At 38.1% G+C, this 15,426-nt stretch overlaps 2 protein-coding genes across 3 annotated transcripts; one reads left to right on the top strand and one right to left on the bottom strand.

Annotated features, from left to right (window-relative positions):
- The first annotated feature begins 3,851 nt into the window (after positions 1-3,851).
- Positions 3,852-6,153, top strand: LOC110700474 (protein EDS1L-like). The gene is given in 4 exon segments (XM_021878017.1): positions 3,852-4,273; positions 4,373-5,161; positions 5,248-5,493; positions 5,495-6,153. Coding segments are annotated over 4 exon segments (1,827 nt in total). The 5' UTR covers positions 3,852-3,952; the 3' UTR covers positions 5,966-6,153.
- Positions 6,154-10,865: 4,712 nt separating this feature from the next.
- On the bottom strand, positions 10,866-12,742 carry LOC110700475. 2 transcript variants are annotated; one of them, XM_021878020.1, is made up of 3 exons: positions 12,496-12,742; positions 12,323-12,389; positions 10,866-12,186 (listed from the first exon to the last, which is right to left on the bottom strand). In XM_021878020.1, the coding sequence occupies exons 2-3, from the start codon at positions 12,350-12,352 to the stop codon at positions 11,251-11,253; spliced, it is 966 nt and encodes a 321-aa protein (XP_021733712.1). In that variant the 5' UTR covers positions 12,353-12,389; positions 12,496-12,742; the 3' UTR covers positions 10,866-11,250. The 2 variants fall into 2 exon arrangements, with proteins under 2 accessions (XP_021733712.1, XP_021733710.1); XM_021878018.1 differs by having other exon boundaries at positions 10,866-12,191.
- Between the last annotated feature and the right edge of the window lie 2,684 nt (positions 12,743-15,426).

Raw genomic sequence — 15,426 nt, forward strand, 5'->3', positions numbered from 1 at the left:
GGCCAAAGATTGCTCCGAGGCCTTTGACTTTCCCTTTGCCTTATGGCCTTGGCCTTCAGACAAGGGTATTTGCCTTTGTTTCCCTCCCCCAAATTGAGGTTGGGTTTTCGCTTTGTTCCATTCTTCGGCTCGGATGAACTTATCTGAGGCATTCAAAGCTTCCTCCAAGGTCTGCGGGGTATGCACGACCATGAAGTCTAGGAACTTTCCGGGCTGAAGGCCATTCTGCATTGCAAAAACGGCTAGCCCCTGGTCCAGCTGAGAGACGCTGGATGACTCGTTACTGAAACGGGTCAGATAGTCTCGGAGGCTTTCGGTTTCCCCCTGTTGTAGACTCATGAGCTCTGCAGTAGTCTTCTCTCGGCGGTTTGCCGTGGAAAACTTGCTCCTGAACTTGGAGGACAGATCATCCCACCCTGTTATGGAGCCTTGCCTTACTCCCTTGGAGATCCACGCTTGCGCGACCCCCTTGAGAGTGGTTGGGAAATATTTGCACCAAGTCGCCTCAGATCTGGGGCAAAGATGCATATGAGTCTCATACGAGGCCACGTGATCCTTCGGATCCGAGGTCCCGTCATATGTGATGTGCGACGGTATTTTAACCGTGGGTACGCGCTCTTCCAGTATCCATTGCTCGAATGGTGAACTGGCGGGTAGCATAACGGCCTTGCCCTTGTTCCTGGCCGAAGGGACCGCGCTCCGCCCTCTTAGAGAGGTAGGAGTGGTTTTCGTCCCTGGCTGGGAAGTCTGGGCCTCGGCTGCAGGGAACGAGAGGCGACTGCGCACGCTCGGTTCCTTGCCGCCGAGTCGGTCAAGGACGCTTCGGCGAACAGTCTCAGGTTCTCGGTGAGTAGATTCTGGCCGAGAAGCTGAGCTGCTGCTCTTATGCGCTTCTGGTCTTGAGGATGAGGATCCTTTTAAAAATTGAGGTTTCTTTTTCCTCTCTTTTTCATTTTTCCAGGAATCCTCTTCCCACTCTTCCAGTTCCCGGAAGGAAGGAAGTTTCCCACCATCATGGTCTAACTTCCTCCGCTGATGTCGGGTATGCGGAGGAGTTCGATCACGAGGTGGTGGCATATTTTGCGCCCTCATCGCCTCCATGAGCACTGCCAGCGCTCTTGCCACCTCTTCCGAGCTGGGCCCCGTCAAAGGGGCTCTCGGCCGAGTATGGGAATGAGGGCGCACAGCCGATGGTTGGCTTTGGGGCACTGAATGTGTCCTATGATCGGATTCACTGATCGGATTCACCCCTGCTAGACCGAGAGTGACTCGGCCTATAATGAGAGTCATGAATTACGGGAGAAAGGGAATCCTCCTTGTATGATCCTCCCCCCGAGCTGGCACCCTTGGGAGAGTTCCGGTCCGGCGGGGGTGATGGTGTAGGGGTTTTAGGCTTTTCGCCCGCTCCTTGACGGAGGCTTTTGCTCTTGCGGTTCTTAGCCATTGCTACTAAGATAATTGCAAGATGATCTTGGTTAGAAATTTGGCTTAAAGATTTTTGAAAGTCTTCCCCACAGACGGCGCCAAATTGTTTCGGGTGAAAACAATGGGACCTTGCCGAAGGTCCGCTGAAACGGAGAAGACTGGATTCGGTCCAAGTTATGTTGGGCCGAAGGTTTCCTGCACAGTAAACACACGTAAACTAGCCTCGGGGGTGTTGCCGAGGAAGGCCCCTCCGATGCTAAAGTCAGTACAATGTGTAGAAAGAACACTATGCAAGAGAATTAGTTGCTTGAGGCTTTGCTTGAATATATGAGAATATGTGAATCTGTGAATCAATACCTGTATGTCTGAATATTGATGGCTTTTATACCTCTTCATACATGGAGAGGTTGGGCCTTAGCCCAATTGGCTTGCTTTGAGGGCTGACCTTTGACTTTAGCACAATTGGAGAGTTGAACCTTGACCTTGGGCTTTTAATTGGATCATTTAATGCCTAGGCCCAATTGGACTAAATTGGACCCAAACAAAAGGTTACTACATTCATTTAAAAAATAAATAAATAATTATACAATCAACTTAGCATACAAAATTTTCCTGCTCTTCATGCTAGAATTTCCAATTTTTTTTTGTTTTTTTGGCAAAGTCTTTCCATATTTTATACAGTAATTGTTTAAAATTAAAAAAATACAGAAATTTTTGAGGCCAAAATATAAATAAGTAATACTACGTGTTTTTTTTTTCATTATTGTACTTCCATATTATGCCAATTATACTTCATAGTAAGTCAAAACTTTCTAAGTACATGATCAGGTGCGTAAATTGTCTCACTTAAAATATGAATGTATCATGCATGCAAATTTGTTCATGATTCTATAGTGATGCATTCAAGTAGCTGAAATTTGAACGGTAATTGAAGAAGCACTATCAAATGGAAAAAGTACAAGAAGGCTAGAAGCACTATCAAATGGAAAAACATGTACTTTTAGTATTATACATAAATGAACTCATTTTCAAATATTTAGATACAATCAAAATCAATATATTTATGTATATTGAGGAAAAGTAAGCCGAAAATTATATTAAATCAAGCTCCGCTAAAGTCGGATCAATTCGAACTAATGTCGTAGCCTATGCAAGTCAGGTTCGGGTTAGGCCATGCTTGAGTCGAGTTACACATCTTGTCGGGTTTGGGTCGGGTTAATAACAGGTTGGGCTTATATTCAGGATGGGTGAATAATAGATCGAGTTTAATTCGAGTTTTCACGGGTTAAAATGGATTACAGGGGCGGACCTATTAAGAGTCCTGGGTGGCACTCCCCCAAAAAAAAAATTATTATTTATTTATTTAGGTAAAGGTATAAATTTATAGGTTAAATACAATTTTGATGTAATAAAAAATATTAATTTAGCTTTGTCATAGTGGTAATGCATTGAGTCTTAGGTTAAGCCTTCGCACAAGCTTTTTTTTTTTGTTTATTCATAAGATGTCAGAAAACTAAAATTAGATCTATAATAATTTAATAACATAAATAGATACTTCTCAAACTTATAGTCATTTATAAAAAAAAAAATTTATTTTTTTCCTTGTAAATATCCGAATAGTCTATTAACTACTTCCTCTGTTTTCTTATACTTGCAACAGTTTGACTTTTACACTATTTATGCACTCCACTTTGACTAGTTTTGACGATTTATAGCTAAGAAAAAATATAGTCATGTGGGATCTTGTTGGATTCGTCTCTATTTATACTATTTTAATATCTAACATTTATAATTTTTACATATTGATAATTAAAGATATAAACGATTGAAATAATGCATCGACAAGCGTGAAAAGAGAAGTGTTGCAAGTAAATAAAAACAGAGGAAGTATTACTAAAACAAAACATGTTGACATCATTAGAGGACACTTGTTAATTTTTTATGAAATTTTTTTCCGCCAAAACTATTTTTGACATCATCATTTTTTTCTCTGTTTTTTTTTTCTCCTAAGTTCTAAAACTTAACAATTACAATATTTCTTTCAAAATTAATAATAAGATTATGATTAAACTATTTCGAATAAAAAATATTGACAACTATTTTAAACAAATAAAATCTATTTAAACCGTTTAACGCATGAGATTAATCTAGTAATCCAATATAATCGTGATTAAGGTGGCTAGCTTGAAAAGGACATGACCTTTTAAAGTCCAAAGTCAAGCACGTAAGTGGGAAGCGGGGATGAATTTTCCACGAAAAAAATCTTCCAATCATTTTATTTATGACCATAGAAATAGCACAATTTCACCTTTCAAGTCAATGAAAGTAGAATGACAAATATGCCCTTCTGAGCTACATCATACATCGGCCTATATTAATCTTACAAGAGGGCATTTCAGTAATTATCATTCCACTGTTAGCCTACCTCAACACTCCTAAACATAAAATTTGGCCATTACAATCAGCAATAATCAGAACAGCCTATTTCTGCTCTCTTCATGTAAAAATAAAAACTACAAATATAGGTATGGCAGGAGAGAGTGTAGGATTAAGTGACGAGTTAATCGGTCGAGCTTGCGCCGTAGCCATAAAAGCTCACAAGTCACCAACTGATAAGCCGTATATATGTGAGACATCTAGGAGCTCGTTGTCAGAGGTGATCTTTGGGTTCACAGGAACTTGGGATTTGGGTGACTGGTTTACACATAAGCCTTTTGGAGAGGCAAAGATCAACCTTAATCACTTCCCATCTCTTAAAACTATTGGCAGCAACGAAGCCGCAACAGTAAACCAAGCATATCTTCAAAGATTTGAAGCGCTATTGGCAAAAACATCATTCAAGAATGAGGTATGATTTTATAAAAATTGTTTGTACTATCACGATAAAATTATGTATATATTCTACTCAAAAACGAGAACATTTAACTTACAGAATTCAGATTCTCAGGTGGAAAAAGCTGCAACAGGGAAGCAGATAGTGTTTACAGGACATTCCTCAGGTGCAGCAACAGCTATCTTTGCAACTCTTTGGTTCTTGGAATCCTGGAACCAGAGACGCATCAACCATGGCCCGCCCCGCTGTATAACCTTTGGATCACCACTCGTGGGTGACAAAGTATTAACCCATGCTGTTAAACGAGAACATTGGAGTCAATATTTCACACACTTAATCATGAGATATGATATCATCCCTAGAATTTCCCTCACTCCTCTTCCCTCTATAGAGAAAGAATTGCAGACGATTCTTCATTACTACAATCCAAAATCTCCCTTTTTCGCAAGTGATTCTGTAGGAAGAACAGCAGAAGCTTCAACGTTCATTCTGACAGTGATGAGAAACGTCTCATTAGTGACCAGTCGTGCAGCCTGCAAATTCATGGGGTGTACAAACTTGTTACTGGAAAATGTGACCAATTTCATTGAGCTTAGCCCTTACAGACCTTTTGGGACCTATGTCTTCTGCATTGGGAATGGAAAATTTGTCACTATAAGAAATTCTGATGCCATTCACCAAAGTTTGTTTTACTGCCTTCAGCTAGGCTCTGAATCAGAGTGGAATGAGGTAGCCCAGAGAAGCCTGAAAGAGCATTTAATCTATGAGCATGAATTACTCGAGAGCATGGCAATGCGCCGTGTAGCTTACTTGGAGCATCTGGAAGATCTGCCTTTATCGACAGAAAACATAGGAGAAGGTGAAAATTTCAATGTATGTGGTGCTTTGAATGATCTAGGCTTGGTGAGTTCTAAACTAACCTTTCTTATCACTTCAAACATATACTCCTTCAATATAGAAAGTTGATAACAAGCTGATTGTTATTCCAGAGTGCAAGAGCCAGACTGTGTCTTCGAGCTGCAGGAGAGCTAGAAAAACAGAAAGTTAGAAACCAAATCAAGATCAGCAGCAACAAGAACAAAATCAGAGATGTGCTGGATATGCTTGAAAGATATCAAGCCAATAGTGAGGTTCGGAAAATAGGATACTATGACGCCTTTAAGATGCAAAAGCACACTGAAGACTTCCACAACAACATTAGGAGATTGGAATTAGCAGGCATATGGGATGAGATAATTGAGATTGTTGAAAAGAAACGAGTTACCTGATGAATTTGAGGGGAATAAAGAGTGGATTGAGATTGGTACTTGGTACAGGCGCCTTGTTGAGCCCTTGGATATAGCCAACTACTACCGCCATTTAAAGAATGAGGACACTGGATCATACATGGACAAAGGTAGACCATCACGTTACAGATACACACAAAAATGGCGTGAACATGTGGAGAAATTGAAGGCTGAACCAGTGCCAGAATCCTGCTTCTGGGCTGAGGTTGAGGAGCTTTGCATTAGTACTCGCAACACACAGCTCTTTGAAAATGTCAAGGAGAGAGTTCTCCATCTTGAAAGAAATGTAGCATTATGGGCCCAGAATGAGCTGCTGGGCAAAGACGTATTCTTAAATGAATCCTCCTTTGTCCAGTGGTGGAAGAGGCTCCCTATCCAACACAGATCAGTATCTTGCATCAAGGATCTATTTCAAGTATAATAATAATATATATACTCCAGTCTCTTTCGGAATCAGCAATTTGCAAGAAAACAATTTACATGTTTAGGAAAAAAATGTTTTTCTTTTTTTTTCGAATTTTCCCTGTAAACAGACAACAGCTGTGGCACTGGAGAGATGCATAGCACTCTACCAATAAATAGATAATTGTGGGTTCAGATTCTGAAATATAGAAAATGGCATCATTGTTAAGTGACACAAAGCACCTGACACCAACAACTAGATAACCGTGTGTTTAAATTCAGAAAATAACAGATGAGATAATTTAAACAGATACATAGCACCTATAACAATAGCTAGAGAGCTGAGTTCAGAATCTGGAAAAACAAAAGGTAGGGCATAATTAGAACATAGATAAACAATGTAATAATGCATCTCTGGTTTGACATGCTAGCTGAAGGGTTTCACTTCAAATACTAACTTCTCAAAATACCAACTATAAATTACTGTATATAGCAAATTTGTTCTGGCTCTCAGAAAATCTTTCATCCCAGCAACACCCAACTAAAATTTTTTTTTGGCTAAAATCCAGGATAAGGCAAATCGTTGGCATAATAATGTTGAAAGTTAAAAGGGGTCTATAGCTACCTTACCATGCCAAAGCCTAGCCTGATCTTCAGGCGCTGGTGGGCTTCCTTACCCAACTTAAGAGAACTATATAGCCTTCATTTAAAAGCTGTTGGACAACATAATTAAAAAAAAAAATAATTAAAAAAAAAAAAAAAAAAAAAAAAAAAAAACTGTGTCCAATTCCTCCTTGCAGGTTATCAAAAGATTCAAAACAAAACTAAGCATCAAATCATCCAACTTTAACAGCAAGTTTTTAGCTTTCATTCAAAAAGCTATTGAACAAATCAACAAATATCAGCACATCGGAAAAATTACTCCAATAACTAAACAAACAGAACCTAAGCAGGCATTACTTGATCTCAATCATCACTGAAAGCCTGAAACAATTATAACCTTCAAAAGACGGCACAAGCAATCAGATATAGGTGCACACTCAGTCACAAAAGGGAGGCTCAAAGGTGAGCTGTCAGCTTCTAGAAGGTTGGTATAGGCATATAGCAACAAATAGCCCAAGGCAAAAGTACCAGGCGTACACACAATGATTATCACTAAGTTGCTAGCCTCAGTTATTAGCTTTACATTTGTCAGAGCGAGGTTGCCATAGCCTCTGCCCTCTTTGCATTTATTTCTGTCATCAATTCTATGGCCATAGGGCCCATACAAACTCTGTAACTTAACAAAAACTGACATCCAAAACAAGGCAGCACAAATGACACAGACTGGGAGTCTCTTTCTCACCAGGCAATATGATAACACTGTCATAAGCCATTCCCAAATGACAAAGACTAAAAGCTACAAGTGATTGAGTAACATCTGATTCTAAGATCTCATGACATAAAATTTCTCAACATAAACCATGTCCATTGTGTAACCACAACAATTAAGACTTAGAACCCAGGATTCATGTTTGTGTCTTGTGTTTATTTTTGAGAATTATTGCACAAAACATTTCAAATACCTTATCTCGTACACAACATTCCAGACCTGTTGATCAATGAAAGGTTGACAACGAAAATCAAGATGGATAAACAATAAAGATGGCACATCACTCGTACAACCACCATCGTTTGTAATGTAATTAGTTAATTACGTAAGACCACCTTTTTTATATGTGAAATAAACAAGGCCATACAGTGCAGGCAAATCACCAGTAAAAGTACAATTGACTTCACATCTTCACTTCCCAAATTCTAATCTCTGTAATTGAAAGGTGATAGGCATTTCTTCACACCCAGGTCAGAAACAAGATAGAGCGCAAGTAGGAGTAATAAGATATGGTAAATAACCACGACAATGTTCAGGATACAGATGTTAAAAGACTTAACATAAGTTGACATTTCATTCGGAACAAAAAAAAAACATGCATATAATTTAACAAAATAAATTTACTTTTTTTTTTTTTACAAAGAAAAAAAAAAGACCTGGAGATGACACTTTCCCCTGTCCAACATATAAAAATTTCCACAAATATTCCAAATAAACCCAAAAGGCTACAACAGAAGCAGCGCTAATGTAAGTACAAACTGTCCATTCTTGAACTAGATAAAAGATTCAAAACTTTTGACACAGATTAAAGGAAGGAACATCATATGGTCAGAAGATTACAAAACAAGTGAGCAAGCAAATTACTTGAAAAAATATAGGTTTCAAAACCATAGTCCATACATAGCTCCATATCACTTTCATATGGGAGACAAACAGTCAGTACCACAGAAGATCAATTCATCAACTCTTTCCAAAGCAAAAACAGTAGTCAAAATTATTCTCCACAATACAACTTCTCAGAATAAATTATGCACCAACATTACAACTCTGTATAAAATTTTTATACACTGAAATTTTGGCTTGCATAATAAGGAAATTACCTGGATAAAGTAACATAATTACATGCCATACTTCCCATATTAAAATAGAGGTCCCCACATAGATCTTCGAGCTTCAAGAAAATTAAAATTGGCATAAACATCAAAAACAATATTAGAGCAGCAAAACCAGGATATAGAGGCCCTTTGACATCAATCACTTCAAAACATGATTACGATTAATTTGAAAGCTATTTGCTGTACAATATGGCCATAACATTTCACTACTCAAGCTTGAAAGTAACATGAAATAAAAGATACAAATGCATTAAGAAATAACAACATGGCTATAAGTCCTATAACTTTATGGTATATCATGCATAATTACATCACAATTAAGAAAAATAAAACCATACCTTCAGGGCTTCATTATCCAGGGAAATGTGACCAGGAAAAAAAAAAAAAAAAAAGATGGCATATTCTTCCAAGCATAGAAAGAACCCTACATGTTTGACACCCTCAGGCAATCAAGCCTCAATCTAACAGAATATAAAAAAAAAATTGAGACAACCACTAGATCCTTAAACAAAATGTTCATGCCATGACTGGAGATCATCAGCATTAACTGTCACGCTGTCAAGGTATTCATACAACATAAAGGAACTGTTCAATAATAACTGAAACAACATTCCTTGAACCCAAAATCAAGCCCTCTAGGCCCATAACAAAACAAACAGTTAAACTACAGGACAATTAAGAGATTTTAGGCTAGTCTAGACAGGCCAAGCTTAAAAAGAACTTGAAAATATGTAACAACAACAATGATGATGACAATAAAAAAATGGTACCCCATCTGCCCCCTTTTTTTGCACCATGGATCCACTTTTAGTCAGAGCTTTTTGGGTCAAATGGTGCAAAATAAGGGACGGAGGGAAACAATAATAATAGTAACCAACAAACAAAAAATCAAACAAATTCCATGGTTATTTACATAAGCAAACTCAGAGGAATGGCTGAATGCTTTATAATTGATCCTGTCTTATAGATCCTGGATGATTCTTAAATACATCATTGAAATTTATCAGTCAAATTCTCTATCTCACTACGTAATGACCTTGCATAGTTGCATATTAAATACCTAAATCAATAACCAATAATAGCCAATAAATACACTAAAGGACACCAAAATGATTTCTTCCAGCAGCAGCGGACACTGACTTCACCAAACACATAGAAGATTTATTTTCTTTAGTAAAATTGGATCCACCTTCAGCAAGAATGAGCCAGAAACAAGCAAGACACTGCCCAGGGCTAAGTAAAAAAAAAAAGTCAGAAATTCAGATAACTGGATTATTTTTATCCAATATTTGATTTGATTATTCTAATATTCAGATTTCAGACCAAATCATAATAAAAACCAAAAAAGATGTTTTGATCCAGATTTTTGTGATTAGATTTGTATTGGATCCGGTTCACAAATTTTCCATATTCCTTCAAAAATTTTATGCACCTATTCACAGATTTATGAACTGAATCATCTTGAGCTTTTATGATGTGCTTCCGCCTTCCTTAAAATTAATGCTGCTCAACAGCAGTCTGAGTTATTTCACAACTGATGAGAAGCCATTATAAGATGCAGTACAAAACCATAGAGTTCCTGAATGTCACACACTCGCACAAAAACCATTTTCAATTTACGATACAGACTTTAGTCCTTTACAACATAGCAGTGATACACATTAATTACAGGCAAGGAATTTTCGCTATATCAGTACTTATTGTTCCTGTCTTATGAGCCATAGCACCAAACCATCTATAAGAGCTCTTAGTTTTTCCAAACAGATGCAAACATGCAATTTCCTTCAAGCTCAACAAAAATTTCCAGCAAGTTCCATTTAAGTTCTCTAAAAATCTAACTGAGAAGGTTGCATAAACACATAAATGAGTATTTAAACCAAAAAATTATGTTGGAAGTTAAATAATAAACCAAGGTGTCCCCACAAAAGCTCGGCCTAGAGCAATTTTAAAAGATGGAAGATTTATGGGATGTTGTCTTAACCACCGGCAGGCCAAACACCTATTTGATACTAGTAGTATTTAAACAATGAAAAGGAAGATTTCAATGTCAATTTCCCCTCATCAGCCTTTCAATGGCACTCAAATTTGGTATCCCCAACATGGCAAACAACCTCATTGTGGAGTCAAACCAGTATCTATCGAGCAGAAGGCATTAACAGCTCTCACTAAGAATAGCAGTATAGCACACAGCCTCCTACATAAGTTGTGCTTCTAAGACGAGGTTGAAAATGTCATTTATGGGTATGTGAAACTGAAAATAAATAGTGTGAAAAAAAAGTCAAAAAAGACTCCATAAACAAACATAAAATGGAACCCACAGAGAAAAACAAAATTAAGAAGAATACATACTAGGCAGTAAAGAAGGATCTCAGCTTCTTCCATCAAATTCTCTTTCAATGTGATGAAACAGATACCAAGTTCTCTCCAGCAAGAAACAAAATACGTATCCGTAGTATATAGCAAGTATCAAATCCAAGGATCAAATAGTTTGCTGCTAACATAAAAGACAAAAACAAATAGAGAACAGACAAGATTGTAATGATCTTTAATGTATTCCATTTCTGTACCACTTATCTATTCACATACTAGCATCAATTCCTCTACAATCAGCAAAAGCACCACACAGATTAGGACCAAACTCTCTATATTCAAGCCAGCTCAATAACTCGGTGCTTAAAACCACAAGCTTTTATACCCACATCTACGAACTAGAATCAGGCTAGATCAACACGACACTGATAGACAAACACAAAGTAAAAACTGAGAATTCCACCATACATAAGCTGAGCCCCAAAAGAAATACGACAACTTTATATCCTAAACCCTTGAAGACGACATGCTACAAGAGCGAGCCAAACGAATTGTTAGACTACCACCGGACACACTGGCCTCCTTCTCTACTGGTTCTGAAGCATACTCCTTCCTGCATCCAGGACAACGCGAATCCTCCTCAAGAATCCTCTTGTGACAAAAAAGGCACAAATGAAACCCACACGGGCAAGGGAGAAAACTGGAGTCCGTCAAGTCCAAATCCTCACAGCATATAGGGCACGATGTAGGCACACGAGGAGTCATATTGTTACGAACCCAAGGGTTTCCAAATCCTTGAAGCCTCTCTGCACCAGTCGGAAAACTATGCTGTTTAGCCAAATTGGGCAAACTCTGAGGCCTAAAAGCATCATCCGGTCTCCAAGCTTTGCAATTCTCGCTACCTCTGCCCAATATCCCAACCCCAACGCTCTTCGATTTCTCCAATTGAGCATCCACATTCTCACAGATAGGCAGCTGACCTTCAAAATTCAACCCTTCCGCAGTTTCTCGGCCAGGGGAAAGATTAGAGTTAGAGTTATGACCCTGATTAGCATCAGAAGCACCAACCAAAGCATCTGCAACAGCCTCCCAATCATCCAAACACTCATCATCCTCACAACCACCAACACCATCACCATCCTCTTCTTCTGTCAAACTCCCTGAGAAGCATCCTCGGCCGCTGCTGAAACTCGAGCTGCTGCTGCTGCTGCTACCAGTATAAGTAATCCCTGAATCATTTCCCCTAGAAATGCTACTGGTCGGACTATTCGACGGGGACGATTCCGAATCACTAAAGTGGTGGCTGATCTCCTCCACTCCCGGATTATCCACTTCTAGAACCTTACAGCATTGCGCCGCCTTCTTCCAAGTTACAATCGCCGGCCCATTGAATTTACCACCACCAACAACAGGAACATTCACTTCCTCCTTGCAATTCTTGTTCTTCACTATTATAAAAATTAAATTCATCACAAATTTCACCAATCAATCAAACTTCAAACACTAATCCAAAAATCAATCCAAGATTTTCAAAAAAAAAATCCAAAAAAAAAATTATAAAAATAAAACAATGCAGTACCTTGAGAAAGCCACTGTTCACGGCGAGCATCAAGCTTACACTGCTTCAATTTCGCCGACCTATTCGCCTGAACAATCACAAACTCCATTATCAGACCAAAATCAAACAATTTTCATGCAATCAAAAAAATTCCCAAAATAAAATCAAAGTAAAGAGATAAGATAATTAATTACCCGTTTTTTCTTGCCGAAATCCTTGGAAACATTAGGAATCGAAGCATTGATGGTTGAATCAGACACCATGATTGAAGATAAACCTCGAATTTGTTTGAAATCAAAAACCCTAATTTCCGAATTTTTATTGTTTTTGGGACGAAGAAGAAAATAAAATATCTGACAGAAAAAATATAAATGGTGAAGAAAGAGAATGGATAACGAAAACTGCTCTGCTCCTCTCGCTCGCCTTTTCGCAGTCAATTAAAAAAACCATCATAACATTTTCTCAACCATATATATAATCTTTTTATTCCAATTTTACCCTTGATTTTTTCTTGAATTTACAGGGATTTAGGGTAATTTTTCAGCTGTTGTTTGTGATGAAACGGTGTCGTTTGTTTATTGGGGGTTTGACTTGTGTGAATGACGTTAGATGTACGTGTGTGTGCTTGATCCCCAAGGAAATTTTTGGGTTGGAGGGGTATTTTGGGGAATTTTATATTTGGGGAGGAAATGGATTGAGACAAAAAAAAATGTTTAATTTGGATTCTTTTACAAAATCTCTGGATTGGATTGGATTTGCTTAATGCTAGGTGGAATTAATGCCAACAAAAAAAATAAAGAAAAATAAATAAATGGAGAGTACATTTGACATTTCATTATTGTTTGCACAACAATTGTGACAAGGATGATAGATGGTGTAAAAAATGGTTAAAAAGTAAGAAAAAGAATAGATTTGATTTTTTTTTTTTTTGCGAGTAAATTCAATTTCATATCTCAACCAAACACGCTTAATTATGGGGTATCTTAGCATATGAGCTCTCTAAAAGGAAGATGCATCTTGTAACCATGAGTAGAGTATATTAAACTCATTTAAATCAATCGTGAGAGGTATTACATACACCCCCACTTGTTTCGAGGGTGGGAGGAGGGTCGAGCGACTGTTTTACGGGTAAGAGGATGCGTTTTTAGAGTTTTTTGCGGGAATGGGGGAGTTTCTAGCGGGAGGGGATCTCCGGCGAGGGATGGTGGAGGTACACCGAGGGTGGCTGGGTGGTGGGGATAGGGTAGAATGGTGGTGGCTGGTGTGAGTATGGTGGTGTTGTGGTGGCTAAGGAAAGGGATGGAAAAGTGTAGGGGGTTGGGGAATCAAGTTGGAAGGATTTGGGGTAAAGGGAATGGAAAAAAAAAATGTCAAACAAACAACAATAAAGGGAATCAGGGTAGTTAATTCTCATTCTCTTTAATGAATGCCCCAATCAAACGACCCCTAACTATATTGTTATTCGTACCCCGTCATATATTCATATACATTCATTTTTTTACATTAATCTCCATTACTCCAAGAAGCCTCCAACACCAAAGTAAGTAGGTTCATTTGACCCTTCTTATTCCTTATTGCATTCGCCTATGCATATAACACTGACGAAGTAACTCTTGTAACATTGACCGAGTTAACCCATATAACACAAACGAAGTAACCCTCTATGATGGCTAACCAGCCACATATGAAGTGTAAAAATTTGTGTTTAAGGATTGGAGTTTTTGAATGGCAAAAAAGTTTAAGATAAAAGGAAAATTTGTTAAGAATAAGCTAACCTTTATACGGTTAGCTCAAAATAAGTTAACATTTCAATTATATCATAATAAGTTGAATTTTATAGAGTATTAACTTTAAACAAATCAAATGATGTACAACCTATCAAACAGGTCACTTAATTTCAGAGACTCCCCTCGATATAGTTAAATCAAAAAAATAATTCCCATTATACATCAGTTTAAAAATAAATTCCCAAGGTACCATTCAAGTAGGATTGGCGTTTAGTTCAACTTAGAACCTCTTACGTCATTAATGATTTTTTATTAAAAAAATTATTACAAAGAGTTCCGTTTTTACATAAAGTAGGTATCTTTGTTCTTATTATTATAAAAGGACACATACATCACAATGTAGCGTTGTTTTTTTTTGTTTTTTTTTTGTTTTTTTAAAAAGGGAAAATAAATATGTTATTTTAAAAGTATGGTCTCTTTTTGCACATATAAAGTGTTCAGTGCACTTAAGAAGGAATATAGGCCTGATCTTTATTATAGGCATTCTCCTTTAAAAATCGCTAATACAAGTAGCGGATTTATAACAGAAACTGTTGTTGTTATTAGCGGTTTTATGTTTAACAAAAATAATACCCAACACCGATCCTATGTGGACGATACTTGGGGAATTTAATTTTAAATCGATTTGTTTTCATTTTTACATTATTGTGGGAAATCATCCATTTTCTAATTAAAAATTATTATTTTAGTTAGAAAACTCTGCGAGAAAGGACCTTTAAAATTACTTGTTTGTGAGAAAGGACCTTATATAAAAAAAAGTGGCAGATTGGGACCTTACTTCAAAAAAAAAAAGTTGTGAGATGGGACCTTATTTAAAAAAAAAAAACATTGCGAGATGGGTTCTTTAGAAGGATTTTGGAGTGGCGGGGGTGGTCTTCGAGGGTGGGTGCAGGATTTTAGCGAGGTGGAGGTGTTTTTTAGCGGTTTGTGTAGGATTTTGACAAGGTGGGGGTGGTTTTCGAGGGTCATGGTGAGATTTCGGCCTAGTGGAGGTGGTTTTCGGGGGATTCATTGTGGGATTTGAGTGAGGTGTAGGTGGTTTTCGGGGGTCGGTGTGGAACTCAGGCGAGGTGGGGGTGGTTATGAGTAGGGATGTCAATGGGGCGGGGTGGGGCGGATGTTGGCCTTCCCATCCCCATCCCCATCCCCATCCCCGCGGCGGGTCCAATTTTCATCCCCATCCCCCCCCCCGCCGGGTACAACTCCAAAACCATCCCCGCCCCACCCCCCACTTGGATATCCATCCCCACCTAATCCCCACCAAAAACCCGCCTAATCCCCACCCAAGATCCACCTAATATCCGTATATCAAATACACAATCTTACATAATTAATACG

The sequence above is a fragment of the Chenopodium quinoa genome, unplaced genomic scaffold (assembly GCF_001683475.1).
Source record: "Chenopodium quinoa cultivar QQ74 unplaced genomic scaffold, ASM168347v1, whole genome shotgun sequence".
NCBI lineage: Eukaryota > Viridiplantae > Streptophyta > Magnoliopsida > Caryophyllales > Amaranthaceae > Chenopodium > Chenopodium quinoa.

Coding starts and splice junctions, on each gene's coding strand:
- LOC110700475 (XM_021878018.1), bottom strand. CDS start 12,564: ATGGTGTCTGATTCAACCATCAATGCTTCGATTCCTAATGTTTCCAAG. Junction 12,390..12,495: donor ATTTCGGCAAGAAAAAACGG/GTAATTAATTAT, acceptor GTGATTGTTCAG/GCGAATAGGTCGGCGAAATT. Junction 12,192..12,322: donor TGAACAGTGGCTTTCTCAAG/GTACTGCATTGT, acceptor TTTTTATAATAG/TGAAGAACAAGAATTGCAAG.